Consider the following 15,344-nt stretch of genomic DNA (forward strand, 5'->3'; position numbering starts at 1 on the left):
CACAAGGTTGGTGAGTTCACAAGTAAAATAAGATAAATCGTTTAGCGTTTTGCGTAACCTCGTTACGACGTTTAAATGTTGCGTAACCCCGTTACGACGTTTGAGTGTGTAACCACGTTACAGCGTTTAAGTGTGTAACCACGTTACAGCGTTTAAGTGTGTAACCACGTTACAGCGTTTAAGTGTTTTGCATTACCAGATAGTGTTATGTCAAATTATATATCGATAGGTAGCTAATCTATACAACAAGTATCGCTAAGTGGTTCGCGACCGAAGCTGACTGTTTATCAAGTGCCCGTCACCAGGTCCTCCAGACCATGGTAAGTGTTAGCCAAAATTTACACCCACTCAACCTCCAGTTGAGCTTAGCGTCGGGTGGGGTTTGTCAAACCCAGTAGTACTACCCAAAAGTGACTCGCTATTCCAAATATTAACCGGTCCGATGTGTGGGACTTCAAATGTTACGTATGCCGCTTAGCCTTTACAAGTGATATATAATTTATAACAAAATCTTTCATATGCGTTTATCTCAGAAAATATGTTTATCGGAGTATGTTATCTCCCCCAAGTGAAAAACGTTTGAAAACAGTTTAAGAGTGGGGTAAGTGAACTCACTGTTTGCGAAGAATATCCGATCTAGATCACCAAGTGATGCGCGTCGTAGAAAACTCTCTAGCGTTCTAAAATAACAAAGAGATTTTCTAAGTAGCGGAACATTTAACGAGTCTCTAGACTCGGCACATAATACCTATGCACGTAACATGTTTCGTGTTTCGTTTGTGAATCGTGTGTGACTTGAACAAGTACAATTGTGATACGATACATGAGTGAGCAATTACTTTCGTGTCACGTATTAATAACATACTTATTAGCAATTATTCCCGTAAGGGCATTTTGGTCAACAAACAAAGACTAACTAACCATTATTCCCCATAAGGGCAATTTGGTCAATTCATGGCAATCAACTAGCAACTATTCCCCGCAAGGGTATTTTGGTCAAAATACAACAATTATATAAAAACTATCATATTTCATGCATTCCTATACAACTCAGCAGCTAGTTTCGTTATGACAGAATTTCTACTTGAAAGATTGCACTAGTTTACCCATTATAACGTCTCAATTAATTCACCAAAAATTACCATAGGAGCATACATATCTTAGGTTTCCAGAACATCTTTTATCTTATTTTTATTCCATATAGATTGTTCATAATGATCAAAACATTACAGCTAACTTATATCAGTCAGATTCATGCACATCAGAATGTTATTTGCAATTCCCGTTAAACGAAAAATCCAATAAATGCAAGACCACTTGGGTTTGGTTCCTAACTCAGTGAGTCAACTTCCAGAAGTGGAACCAACCCAATTGGTCTCGTGGTTCATGAGATATAACATTTACAACATAACCTAACAGCAGGTCTAACAGCTCAGCTTTGCATCACGTTTTTGTAAAATCATAAAAGTATACTTCCACTTATCCAAAAATTACGAATTTATACTTCATAGAAACTAGACTCAACCTAGTTTACTGCAGTACCCACAATCTCAATCAATTTTCACGTTTACACTTCGTTACAGTCAGTTAAACATCGTATATACATTCTGTCCAGAATCTGTTCACATCAAAACTCAACATAATCACAACCTATGAACTATCATGCATCCATATAACCCTCTAGACACTATAACTACTATCCATGCATATCAATCACACCATACATACAAGATTAGGGTTTGTGTTTTAATTCAAATCAAGAACAACAATCAATCATGTATCAATATCAATCTAGTTATTAATCTATTATCCAACTAACAAGAATCCTAACAATCATATTCATGCAATAATCGGCCGATTTAGGGTTTTCACATAACCCATCAAACATCAAATTAAACAATCAAAGAGGTAAGAGATGATCAAGTATACCTTCCTAGCACCTAGTTCTTGGATTAATCTCTTGATTTGATGTGTATGTGTGTGTGGTGGTGGACGGCAGCCGTGGATCAAGAGAGGGAGAGAGAGCCGATCGGGATTTAGGTTTAGGATAATAATAATAAGTTAGGGTTTAGTTTAGGATATATTTATAAGCAAACAAGTTACACTCTAGTCCTTCTACTTTCAAGTGTTGTTTTTCTAGAACATTCTATCCTAACTTGCACATAATCATGACAATAATATAACACATAATCATGACAATGATATAACACATAATCCTAACACATAGTTATCACATCATTAGTGTTTTAGTGTGCTTCGTTTATTCCTCGATCGTTTGCGTTTCGGTGCAAATCCCGAAAGACTACTACACATGTAGTAAGTGTTAAGCGTCATTTAAACCCTAGTTTAAATGTAATGAAGTATGCGTTATAGATTCAACGATCTTAAAGTTTGAATTAACGGAGTTGAGTTAACGAGGTTAACCTGGAATTGGCGATTGTCACATTTATGTTGGCATCCTTTCACTTTTTCCATTCTTAGAAAAATTCTAAGTTTTATGAAAAATCTTTAAGTAATAGTTTAAGTTTTACCAATAAATTAATATCAGGTCATAAAATTTAAATAATTATGAAAGATAAAGCACTTACAAACAGTAACTCATACCAGAATCGTGTATCAATTAACCTGGAATTCATCTAGACCATCTTATCCTTGCAATAAGATCATTGTTTAGAATATTCTTCTGATCCTGGGGATATAGAAATGTGACATTAGCATTATATAGAGAATATTTTTAGAAATTCTGGCGACAAGGCCCTTTAGAAGAGATGAAAAATCTCTTAAACAATTAGAAACGAACTTGCGACAAGGCCTTTTAGAAGAGATGTAAATCTCTTAAACCTTAAGAATGAACTGGCGTCAAGGCCCTTTAGAAGAGACGAAAATCTCCTAAACCTTAGATTATGGTACGTCTACCATAAACTTGTGATTCAAACCAATAGCCAAGGATAACGAGGTAACAAGTCACTATATATCATGTGCTGTCCCCACCTCTCAAACTAAGGCTGAATAAACGTGCTCTACGGGCGATCTTAAGAAGAGATGAGGATCGCTTAAACCTTAGAAGAGGCGAAAACCCCTTATACCTTAAGGATAAGCTGGCGACAGGGCCATTAGAAACTGGCGACGAAGGCCTTGTTAACTTTATTCCAAATAAGAATCCCTCATATCTACAAAACAGTCAATTCTAAGTGAGGGGTGGGTGTTAGCCTAGCTAACACCCCTCCGATGCTTAAGTCGGTACCATGTTTGAAGAATAATAATATTAAAAAACAAATAAAAGTATAGGTTTGAGTACATACCTTGACCGTTTAGTATAACAGTTATCCTCGGGATAGAAGTCTTACATAAAGTATTTTTTGAGATGTATAGCATTCCAAGCCCTTGGTAGTAAGTCACCATCCAAAGTAGATAATTTGTATGCCCCCTTCCTGCTTCCGAATCGATCAGGTAAGGACCTTCCCACTTTGGTGCGAGCTTCCCGTCCGTAGAATTGGTAGTATTTTGAAAAGCTTTTCGGAGGACCAAATCCCCTTCTTGAAACCTTCGAACTCTGATATTCTTGTTGTGGACTTTGCTATCTTCTGTTGGTAAGAAGCCATTCTGATCTTTGCCAAATCCCGGAGTTCTTCTATCGCATCTAAATCTTCAAGTAGACTTCTAGTGTTATCTTCGGGATTTTGATGAGTGACTCTAGCCGTCGGGATAACCATTTCTGTGGGGATAACTGCTTCAGCTCCAAACACTAATGAGAAAGGAGTCTGACCAGTAGCATTCTTCGAAGTGGTTCTATCTGCCTAAAGAACGAAAGGAAGTTCCTCGGCCCATTTTCCTTTCTTAGACCCTAACTTTTTCTTCAGGTTATTGATGATGATTTTGTTGCTTGATTCGGCCTGTCCATTGGCCTGAGGGTGGACAGGTGTTGATGTGATCATCTTGATTCCCCCAACTGGCACAGAAGTCGGTGGTCCTCTTGCCAATGAACTGCGAGCCATTGTCACACACTATCTCTGCTGGGATTCCAAATCTTGTCAGGATGTTGCGCTTGATGAATGAGATAACTTCTTTTTCTCTGACTTGAACAAAAGATTCAGCCTCGACCCATTTCGAGAAATAGTCTGTCATTGCCAGTATAAAGACTTTTCCTCCCGGAGCTCTTGGTAGCTTTCCCACTATATCCATACCCCGCTTCATGAAAGGCCAAGGGGATATAATAGGATACAATGGTTCAGCCGGCTGGTGCAGAATGTTGCTGTGTCTTTGGAATGCATCACACTTATGAGAATAATTCATAGCATCCCTCTTCATCGTTGGCCAAAAGTATCCTATTCTAAGGATTTTGGAGAATAGTGCTCTGCCCCCAGTATGATTCCCACAGTCTCCTTCATGGATATCTTGAAGAACTTCTTGAGCTTCTACCTTCTCCAAGCACCTAAGATATGGTCCTGCAAGAGATTTTCTGTATAATATATCATTCATTATAGTATATGGGATTAACTTTGTGTGAAAAGCTCTTGGGTTTTCATCATTGGGGATAACTCCATCCTGAATATATCTTCTGATTGGGATAATCCAAGAATTTTCATTATCCTCAGGATTCTTGACTCTCATATCTTCATTATTTTCTGATATTTCATTGACACCTTGCTCTTCTATTGCGGGGCTTAGGATATGTATGATAGGAATCTTGACACCTTCCGGTATTCTGAAGGATGAAGCTAAGTATGCTAGGGCATCCGCTTCAACATTCTCTTCTCTAGGTACCTGTGAAATATCAAACATTTCGAAACACTTTGCTAGTTTTTTGACTAGCTCTAAATATTTCATTAGTTTTTCTCCTCTAACAGTATATGAACCATTAAAGTGATTACTTAATAATAATGAATCAACATCTACTTGAATAAACCTGAGTTTCATGTCGATTGCTAATTGTAATCCTGCTATCAAAGCTTCATATTCTGCCTCATTATTTGTGGCCTGAAATCCGCAGGATATGGATTGAGGTATAATGTCCCCCTGTGGCGATTTCAGCAGAATCCCGAGACCTGTTCCTTTAACATTTGAAGCACCATCAGTGTATAGGGTCCACTTATCTTTGGTTTCTTCAAGTTGTTGGACTTCCATGTCTACCTTTTCTTTAAGTTCACTGGTGAAATCAGCCACAAAGTCCGCTAATGCCTAGGATTTGATAGCAGTCCTAGGTTCATATGTTATATCATATGCACTTAGCTTTACTGCCCATTTTGCCATTCTACCTGACATTTCTGGTTTTCTCAAAACAGACTTAATAGGATAGTTAGCTTTAACACATATAGGGTGAGTTTCAAAATAATGTCTAAGTTTAGTAGATGCCATAATAAGGGCTAAAATTAATTTCTCAAGATAAGAATACCTGGTCTCAGCATCCAAAAGACTTTTACTTACATAATATATGGGGTGTTGTTGACCTTTGAGATCCTTAGCCAAAACTGCACTTATAGCATTATTTGATACAGCAAGATATAGAGATAGAGATTCACCTTCCTCGGGTTTTACCAGTAGAGGAGCAGAAGAAAGATAAGCTTTTAAGGATGCTAAAGCTTCCTCATGCTTACTGGTCCACTCGAACCTCTTGTTTTTCTTTAAGATATCAAAAAATTCTTTGGACTTTTCTGAGGATTTGGATATGAATCTGTTGAGCGCCGCTATCCTGCCAGTTAGCCTTTAAACGTCCTTGACTGATTCTGGGGATTTCAGATTCATGATAGCTTGTATCTGCTCTGGACTCGCCTCTATTCCCCTTTTGGTGACCATGTATCCCAAGAATTTGCCAGCTTTCACTCCGAAATGGCACTTTGCAGGATTCAGCTTCATGTTATATTTGTCGAGGATATCAAATGCAGTTTTGAGGTCCTGGAGATGATCCTCAGCTTTCTTGGACTTCACCACCATATCATCAATATACACTTCCATCGTGTCCCCCAGTTGCTCTTTGAACATCATGTTAACTAACCTCTGATAGGTTGCACCTGCATTTCTAAGTCCAAAGGGCATAACAATATAACAATAAATACCTGTGGGAGTCATGAAGGCCGTGTCTTCTTGATCTGAGGGTTCCATTTGGATTTGCTGAAATCCTGAGGATGCATCTATAAATGTTAGCATCTCGTGGCCAGCTGTAGATTCCACCATTGAATCGATGTGTGGTAGAGGGAATGGATCCTTAGGATAAGCCTTATTTAAGTCTGTGAAGTCTACACAAACTCTCCATTTTCCATTCTTTTTCTGTACAACCACCACATTTGCTAACCATCGGGGATATTGAACTTCCCTAATCATTTTCTCCTTCAAGAGTCTTTCTACTTCTTCTTGAATAATTATGTTTCTTTCAGGTGCAAATTTTCTTCTTTTTTGATGGATTGGCCTGAAAGAATTATCAATTCCAAGTTATGTGTTATAATATCTTTGGAAATACCTGTCATATCTTCATGTTTCCATGCAAATGTTGACAGCCTTGACTTGAGGAAATTGAGCAATTTTGACACGATATCCTTAGGAATGCTAGTTCCTATCAGCACTTTGACTTCAGGATCCTTGGGATAAAGGGGTACTTCTTTGATTCTTTTTCCCTGGCCTCTATTATGCCTCGTGCTGGCTTCTGTAATTGCTACGCCTGCTGGGGTTTGGCAATACACTTCATGGAAGGTGTATCAATTCTTTGCGTCTTGTTGGTCACTGATGATTTTGATAACTCCCCACGGACTTGGGAGTTTCACGCATTGGTGATAAGTGGATGGAACTGCTTTCATGTCATGTATCCAGGGCCTGCCTAATATAATATTGCAACAAGATAAACAGTCAATAACACAAAAGTTTTCATGTCATGTATCCAGGGCCTGTCTAATATAATATTGCAACAAGATAAACAGTCAATAACACAAAAGTTTTGCATTTTATTTACCCCTTCAACTTACATTGGGAACTTAATCTCCCCAATAGTGTTTTTAGTTTCTCCACTGAATCCAACCAATACTGAGGAACTGGGAACGATCTCATCCTCAGGAATATTCATCCTTTTCAGCACGTCTAATTGAATAATGTTGACAGAGCTTCCGCCATCTATGAGGATCCTGCGAACATAATGGTTAGCCACATATAAAGTTATTACCAAACTATCATGATGAGGATCCTGAACATCGACTCTATCGCTTTCTTCGAAGGATATAATCCTCTCTTTAGTGAGAATAGATGTCTTTGTTGGCCTGTCAGCCACTTCTAACTTTCTTTGGTCAGCATTTCTCTTTGCAGCAGAATAAGAGGTTCCACAGATGTCGGATCCTCCGGATATGAACATGATTGTTCTTGCATCTGTTGGTGGAGGAGTTTGATTTTCAAGAATTTTCTCGGGATTCTATTCTCTTCCCTTCTTCTTACCAAGTAGCTCTTTCAAGTGGCCCTTGCCGAGAAGATAGCTGATCTCCCTTCTGAGTGCAATGCAATCATCAGTCAAGTGCCCAAAGTCTTCGTGGAAGGCACATCATTTTGATTTGTCTTTCCAGGATCCTGGTTTCTCCACTTTCCTTGGCCACCTAGCTTTCTCACCTAAATCCTGCATGGCACACATTAATCCACCGATATCAACAGAAAAACAATATTCAGAGATCTTAGGATATTCTTCATTATTTTCTTCATCTACTGCATTAATCTTGGGGTTATCAGGCTTGTAGTAAGGCTTTGCTCGATATGATTTTCCCGAGGATTCGAATTTCCTGTTCGTCTGATCATACTTCGGGATATCGACTTTAGAGTTTTTCTTGTCGTCTTCTAGCCTGATAAACCTCAGAGCTCTGCTTCTTGCTTCGTCTAAAGACCTGCATGGAGTCATAACGAGATCATCATAGAAAGAGGAACCTTTTTTTAGCCCCAACTTGAGAGCTTCCACTGCTGAAGCTGGGTTTAGGTTCGGAATTTCCAGCGATTCCTTACTAAACCTGGTAATAAAATCTCTCAAGGATTCCTTAGGATTCTGGGTAACCCTATAAAGATCACCTGTCATTTTCTCAAAAGTTCTACTGCAAGAAAACTGGTTGTTAAACATGTTAACTAAATGAGAAAAATAATTGATAGTGTTAGGAGGAATACTTAGTAGCCATTTCATGGCTGCTCCGGTTAAGGTAGATCCAAATCCTTTGCAAAGACATGCTTCTTTAATTTCCACAGGGATTGGATTCATCTCCATACGTTCTCTATATTGTGTGACGTGTTCCTTAGGATCCGTCGAGCCATCATATAGTTTCATATTTGGGGTTTGAAACCGTTTTGGGATCTGCACGTCGCTAATTGATGGCACGAACCGGGATATCCTGTGACTATCAGTGGGAACTTCAGCTATGGGACGTATTACACCGGGGACATTCGATATCATGTCCTTAAGCTTCTGTAATTCTCGGGCTAAACCTGAATTTATGCCTGCATCCTGCAAAAATCCTTGATTAGCATTAAAAGGAATTGTATTGAAAGTGTTACCCTGATTGATATTCTGAGGCACAGTTTAGGTGTTGTAGCTGGTATTCCCAAACATAGCGTTTCCTGGAGCGAGAAATGGAGTGGCCGAAGTGTTAGCCTGCATCGGGATGAAGTCTTCTTGGTGCATCTCAGAGGACCCTGCAAAATTACTGAGTCTGAGCAAATGGCTGTTGAGGGTTGAAGGATCCTGATGGAGGCACTCCGAAGAATCCTGCCTGTTGAGGAAATCCTGAGGATACCACCTGCTGATAAGGACCTGAGGATCCTCCCTGCTGCGACAATCCTGAGGATAACGCCTGCTGATAAGGACCTGAGGATCCTCCCTGCTGCGACAATCCAGAGGATAACGCCTGTTGATAAGGACCTGAGGATCCTCCCTGCTGTGACAATCCTGAGGATAACGCCTGCTGATAAGGACCAGCCTGATGGAACAATCCTGAGGATCCGGACTGTTGGAATAATCCTGAGGATCCTTCCGACTGCGACAATCTTGAGGATCCTGCATGTTGATTAGGCCCAGCAGATGACGCATACGGGTATCCTTGAGGTCCAGGTAAGTGCAATCTTGCAGACCCTGAGTGCTAGAAGAGCGAGGATCCAGGGTTGTACGCCGTGGTTGGCTCTGGACGCACCAATCCTGAGGATCCTGGAGGAGTGAAATCCAGAGATCTCCGGATTAATGGCGTGAATTCTTCCGCCGGCTTCTTGGCTTTTCTAATATCTTCTAGTTCCTTCACCAGCATCTGGTTGGTCTTGTTCTGGCGATCCATCTGTTCATGTAACCGCTTATAAATAGACAAAAGTTCATTATTAGATACCATAACGGGATCCTGGGGGGATGGTCTCGTTCCCGAAAATACTGGAGTAGCAGCTTTCTTCTGAATGTTATCAGGTTTCTTTCGAATAACAGAAACAGTGGGAGGAGGAGGCATGGAAGGTTTCCCGGAGGAATTCGAGGCTGCGGCAGAAGAAGAAACAATCTTTGGTTGGGAATACATGTTATGGATATTGAAAGTAGGGTTTAGTTTGAAAGTTGATAATGATCAAAGCACCGTTTGCCCCACGGTGGGCGCCAAATTGTTTCGGTAAAAAATTAACAAACTAACTTTTGATCAAATTAGTGCGTGAGGCGAGGTGCTTAGTGGTAAAAAGATTGAACACTAGGATGTGATTACGAGGGAAAAAACCCTTGATTATGATAATCTTCGTTTCGGTCAAGAGTTTACAACGTAATCTTTAGTCGAATCTGTTCGGTTAAAGATTATGAACTTAACTTTTAGTCGAATTACGCTTGATTATTATGATCTCCGGCACAAAAAACCCCCGGACGGTGAAAACTATCACCGTCAATATTATTAATAACAAAATCGGTGATTACAAAGGTTGGAGCTGACAAGTGATCGTGAGCTAAGTGATACAATGAGTAATAGTAGCTAAACAGTGAATTGTGTGTGACCTATTGATACTATCAGCTCGAAATTATAATAAGAAGATTACAACTGTTATTCCGATTATTCCGGAAACCCTAGACTAAGTCTTTAACAAGCCGTTGCTGCCCACGTTGTTTGTTGACGAAGTTCAACCAGTATTCCGTTGCAATCCACGTTCTTACAAACATATTTAACACGTGCTCTTATCTGCAAAACAATTAGATAATATAGGACAATTGAATTAGTCAACGTACCTTCCTCAGAATAACAGCTTAAGTCAACATCTTCAAATTATGCTCAATTCCGAGGATAATAAAATCTACACCCAACATCAGTTATTAAAATTTTACAGTATCATGGGTTTACCACCAGTATTTTAACAACAACAGATTCATTAATTTTAGCTGTAAAATTTCATGGGTTTTTTTTTTAAAATTTGATCTTGCAAGTAGCAGCTCAAAACAAGCTCATGTTTCTGATTCTTAAAATGTTGTCGTTTCGAACAACGTTGTTCATAACGAAAAAAACGGTCAAAAATTGCCAAAAAGGGTTTTTTGTGAAGATCAATATGAAAGGTGCCCCAATCGGTAGAAAAGTTGATCTTAATGCTTATGACACCTATGAAAAGCTTTTGTATGCGGTCGTAACTTTTTAGAGGTCTTATCCAAGGTGGATTATCTAAAGTCCTATCCAAGGTTGATGAAGAAGTTCTACTGAAGACTAAATATGAACAAGTTCAAGTTTGTGTTAGAAACTGATTATTGCTATGTTTTGATTTTTAAACGTCTTCTCTTTTATATGTTAGGTTTGGTTGGTTGAGTTAGATTCTTTGCTTTAAGCATGCTCACTTAAAGTAGCACGTAGTCGGTTAGGAGGTGGTTTATCAGGTTCGCTTTGAACGCATCTAATTTTTTTGTAACTGTTAATCAAATTTAGTTTATCATACCCGTGTATCATCCGGGTCGTTAACCTAGTAAATATATATATAACTTGCAACATGATATTTGAAATACAATTATAAAAACAAAATTATAATAATCAAAGTTAAATTTTAAAGAATTTTTACATATTTCCTCTGGCTAAATATCCTTGATTACGTTAACCACCAGCCCGAACCCAAACCGATTTTGAAACCAAAAACCTGTGTGTTTTGTTAACCAGATTGCAGGGTAGAAACCCTACATGCTCCTCAGAAACTTGGTTTGTCTGCCCAATCATGAAGAAGAAGAAGAAGAATGTTTCATATTCTACTAATAAGAAACGAAAGAAGTTAACCCCAACCGCCAATCATAATCACTCAAGCGCAAGAACAAACACCGTCTACTACTAGTTGATGATGATGATGATGATGAAGCATATCGCAAATGGGTTTTTTCAAATAATAATAATAATAATTACACAGGTAGGTACCTAATTACCCATCCCATCCCATCCCATCTATCTTTATTTGTTTGTTTGTTTATGCAATCTATAAGGGGTGGGTTTATATACATACTGCAGATAAGTTTGTATTTGTATCCTATAATATTCTGGGTGTTGAAAATGCTTCTAAGCATAAGGATTTGTACTTTGATGTCGTCCCTAAATACATGAGATGGGATTACAGAAGAAGGCTTTTATGTAACGAGATCAATCGCTATAATCCGACCGTCTTGTGTTTTCAGGCGAGTTCTCTTCTTACTCTTAAAATGTTTACTATTTAACTTAATTGCTATTATTATAATACTTGTGTTTTCAATCCGTATACTTGTGTTTTCAATCCGTATAAATAGGTGTGATTGGTGCCGTTGAGACCGCCCCAAATGCCTTGAATGGCGACCTCCATCGTGATTTTTATCGTCCTTGAGGACATGGACAATGAACAAAAGTATCAGTTATATTTGACCCGTTCGCTTTTGAATAGAACTTTTGTCGAAATGTAATTCTTCAAAAATCAAAAATAAAAGCTGTGGATAAACTTTAAAGTTAAAAAAACGTGAAAACTATACTAATCATAATGTTAAATATTGAAAAAAATCTGTGGCCAAATTCGTTTCATTCACAGAATTTGATGGAGTTGAAATCTCAATTTCAATCTCATTCTTAATATGTTTGGTTGACCTTTGCAGGAGGTTGACCGGTTTGATGATTTGAGTAAAATGCTACACAAAGATGGATTTAGAGGAGTTTACCAGCCTCGTACCGGGGAAGCACGTGATGGGTGTGCTATTTTTTGGAAAGATGAGTTGTAAGCATTTTTATTGCTATATAATATGAGTATGTATATATTAATTTATTTGTTATCTAAATATGCTGCATTCTTGATATCAGATTTTCTCTAGTACATGAGGACAACATTGAGTTCACGCGGTTTGGCCTTCGCGACAGTGTTGCTCAGTTTTGCGTTCTAAAGGTATGAAAAAAGGCTATATAGACAATATTTGTTCTCGAGGGATTACAAGTGTGAACAAATAATAAATTGTTGCACTCTGATTTTAATTTAATTAAAAAAGTAAGAAATCAAGTTTAGAATTACCTTCCAATATGATGATATGTACATCCAGTATAGCTTGTGAGTGTTTCAAATTTATTTTGATTATTAATTATGACCTCTGCTCTCCAACACACACAGATGAATGGGAACAAGAAACAAATTGATGATATTGAAAATTTGACGTAAGTTTCAGTTCTTTTCTTTCACTTTACAATGGAAGCACTTTTTCCATTTCTACATCTCTGTAAAATGTGCCTGTTACGTGAAACCTAATTTGTGTAACTCTAAGGCACATTCATCGCACATAACATAAATCTAGCAAATATTTGTTTTTAATTATATTATTAGTGGTTTGATGATGCATTCTTTTTTGCTTTACTGTTTCCTTAAACTTTAACATCCATCAAATCGCAAAAAGATAATTGTTTTACATATATCTATAGAGCACAAGCCTCTCGAAGCATATTGGTTGGAAATACACATGTGCTTTTCAACCCTAGTCGTGGAGACATTAAGCTCGGTCAGGTATATCTGCAACTAGTTTATTTGTTTGCTTAAGTCCTTGCATTTTTATATTTTGGTTACATATTTAGATAACATTTTCTTACCACATATTTGTTTAGTTTTAATCTTATAATATATCTCTGTTACAGATTCGGTTGTTTCTTAATAAGGCTCATAAACTTTCACAAACATGGGGCAATATACCTGTAGTACTTGGTGGTGATTTAAATAGCATGCCTCAGGTACCGATGCTTAGGTGGCTTCTAATTATATTTTATTTTATCTCGTTAATCATTGTGATTATTTTTTTCAGAGTGCAATTTATCAGTTCATAGCTTCATCTGAGGTGCGTGCGATGCTAGAATGAATTAAATTCTTTTACTTTTAACTCACACCACTTACAAATTCGGTGATATTTTTGTTGTACTTCATTTCCTCTTTCTTTAATACCCCTACAAACTTGGAAGATATCATGTATACCCATGCAAAACTAAAAAAAATATTATATATGCCCTCACAAAGTAATTATAATATCAAATATACCCAATTCATTAAAAACAATTTAATAAATGATCATTTTGTCCTTATTTTTCTGAAACTTTAAAATTTCATATATGGCCATCTTTAACTTCAAATTTTTTTATTTATACATAAACAATAGTTTTCTCAAAATATTAGATTGCTTATCGTTTAATTATCATGCGCTTATACCTGTTTCGATTATCTGATTCGAACACACAGATTCGATTGTTTGATTATCTATCATCGAGAGAACAAAAGAGGAGAGACGATGGTTCGCTTCACTTGCTTATTGTCGATGACGATCAAAATTCAAATAAAAATAGGGTTTAAACAAATATAATGGAAAGGGGTAAAATGGTCGTTAAGAAAAAAATTATTAAAAGTTGGGTTTAAATGATATTTTTAGTTTTGGTTGGGTTTATCTGAAAATTTTCAAGTTTGTCAGGGCATATATGAAATTAATCCTCTTTAATATAGACATATAGTACACATTATAAAATGCAATGGTGTGATATTTACATCTTTTATCTTTTCTGTTGCAGTTGAACGTCCAAAATCATGAACGGAAAAAAATATCTGGGCAGATTTGTCCAATGGATTACCCGAGGTTTGGGTCTCAACGTAATTGCTCTTCTAGGTCTGCATACATTCTTTTGTTTTTGAACTCTTAGAATGCAGATATGTTATTAAATACTTTTATTATTATCAATAATAGGTGGAGCAAAGAAGAACTAAGGCTAGCAACAGGATCTGAAGAGTCAAGTTACCTTAAGCACAACTTAAAACTAAATAGTGCGTACCATGGTGTTCCAGTAAGTTTTAGCTTTTAAAATTGTGTTTTGAAAGTGATAACGTGAATACATGATACCCAATGAGCAGAATCAGATAATCAGTTGTAATAAAACGTGACATTTAAAAGGATATGAATTAATATGATAATTTTTTTAATTTTTCAGGCTAGCTATTTGACTAGAGATAGTCATGGAGAACCGTTAGCGACATCATTTCACTCAAAATTTATGGGCACTGTTGATTACATATGGTATGTTTAAGTCTTTTGTTTAGAGAAAATTGCACAGATGGTCACTGTGGTTTGATCATATTGCAAGTTTGGTCCCAAAATCTTAAAGGTTGCAAACTTAGTTAAGAGGGGTTGCACGTTTAGGCCCCACCGTTAGGTGACTTTTAATCACCTTTGATTATGCGTTAAATCTTTGATTTTGCCCTGATCGAAGGGGATGAAGTTGACGTTTGGAGCTCTGAGATTAACGGTGGGGACTAAACGTGAAACCCTCTCACAAGTATTTGGACTAAATTTGTAATTTTGAAAATAGGTTGACCAAACTTGCAATATGGTCAAACCGCAGGGACCTTTTGAGCAATTTTCTCTCTCTATGTTTTTTTGGTTAAGATTAATTCTAAGATCTCAGCGTTCCAGGCACACCGAGGACCTTGTTCCTGTAAAAGTTCTTGAAACATTACCAATTGAAGTTTTAGAGAAAACGAGAGGGCTTCCAAGTAAAGTATGCACATGTCATGAATGTTGATTTTCATATCTCGTGTTTTCTTTCATGGCTTTGTTTCTTGTAGATGTGGGGAAGTGATCATCTTGCTCTTGTGTGTGAATTGGCTTTTGCTAGTGATTCTTGCGTATCTTGATGTTGAAGTTGAATTGTTTCAAAGAGTTCGAAGTCATGTATAAGCGTGATATTCAACGGAAACGGGGACCATATCACTCATTGGGAAAACATGATTACTTTGTTCATTTGTTGTATTTGTTGGATGTTAAGCTGAAACAACTTTTAATTTGAAGAAAAAGTATCAGTTTGTTTTTAGAAAAAGTTATAAATTTGACCAAAATGGGCTCGTTTAAAGGTCTTGTATCAAAATGGATTCACCCTCTAGATTCT

General features: G+C 37.4%; 1 protein-coding gene across 1 annotated transcript; it reads left to right on the forward strand.

Moving 5' to 3' along the window:
- Positions 1 to 12,012: 12,012 nt before the first annotated feature.
- LOC143588766 (carbon catabolite repressor protein 4 homolog 5-like) lies at positions 12,013 to 15,113 on the forward strand. The gene is made up of 11 exons (XM_077069688.1): positions 12,013 to 12,162; positions 12,246 to 12,327; positions 12,547 to 12,590; positions 12,852 to 12,933; positions 13,062 to 13,154; positions 13,226 to 13,258; positions 13,977 to 14,071; positions 14,150 to 14,246; positions 14,391 to 14,476; positions 14,873 to 14,957; positions 15,025 to 15,113. The coding sequence occupies exons 1-11, from the start codon at positions 12,074 to 12,076 to the stop codon at positions 15,091 to 15,093; spliced, it is 855 nt and encodes a 284-aa protein (XP_076925803.1). The 5' UTR covers positions 12,013 to 12,073; the 3' UTR covers positions 15,094 to 15,113.
- Positions 15,114 to 15,344: the final 231 nt, after the last annotated feature.

This window comes from Bidens hawaiensis, unplaced genomic scaffold, assembly GCF_021521415.1.
Source record: "Bidens hawaiensis isolate Kalapana, Puna unplaced genomic scaffold, B.hawaiensis_p1.1 tig00036760_1, whole genome shotgun sequence".
NCBI lineage: Eukaryota > Viridiplantae > Streptophyta > Magnoliopsida > Asterales > Asteraceae > Bidens > Bidens hawaiensis.

Coding starts and splice junctions, on each gene's coding strand:
- LOC143588766 (XM_077069688.1), top strand. CDS start 12,074: ATGCTACACAAAGATGGATTTAGAGGAGTTTACCAGCCTCGTACCGGG. Junction 14,477..14,872: donor GGCACTGTTGATTACATATG/GTATGTTTAAGT, acceptor TCAGCGTTCCAG/GCACACCGAGGACCTTGTTC. Junction 14,958..15,024: donor CGAGAGGGCTTCCAAGTAAA/GTATGCACATGT, acceptor TGTTTCTTGTAG/ATGTGGGGAAGTGATCATCT.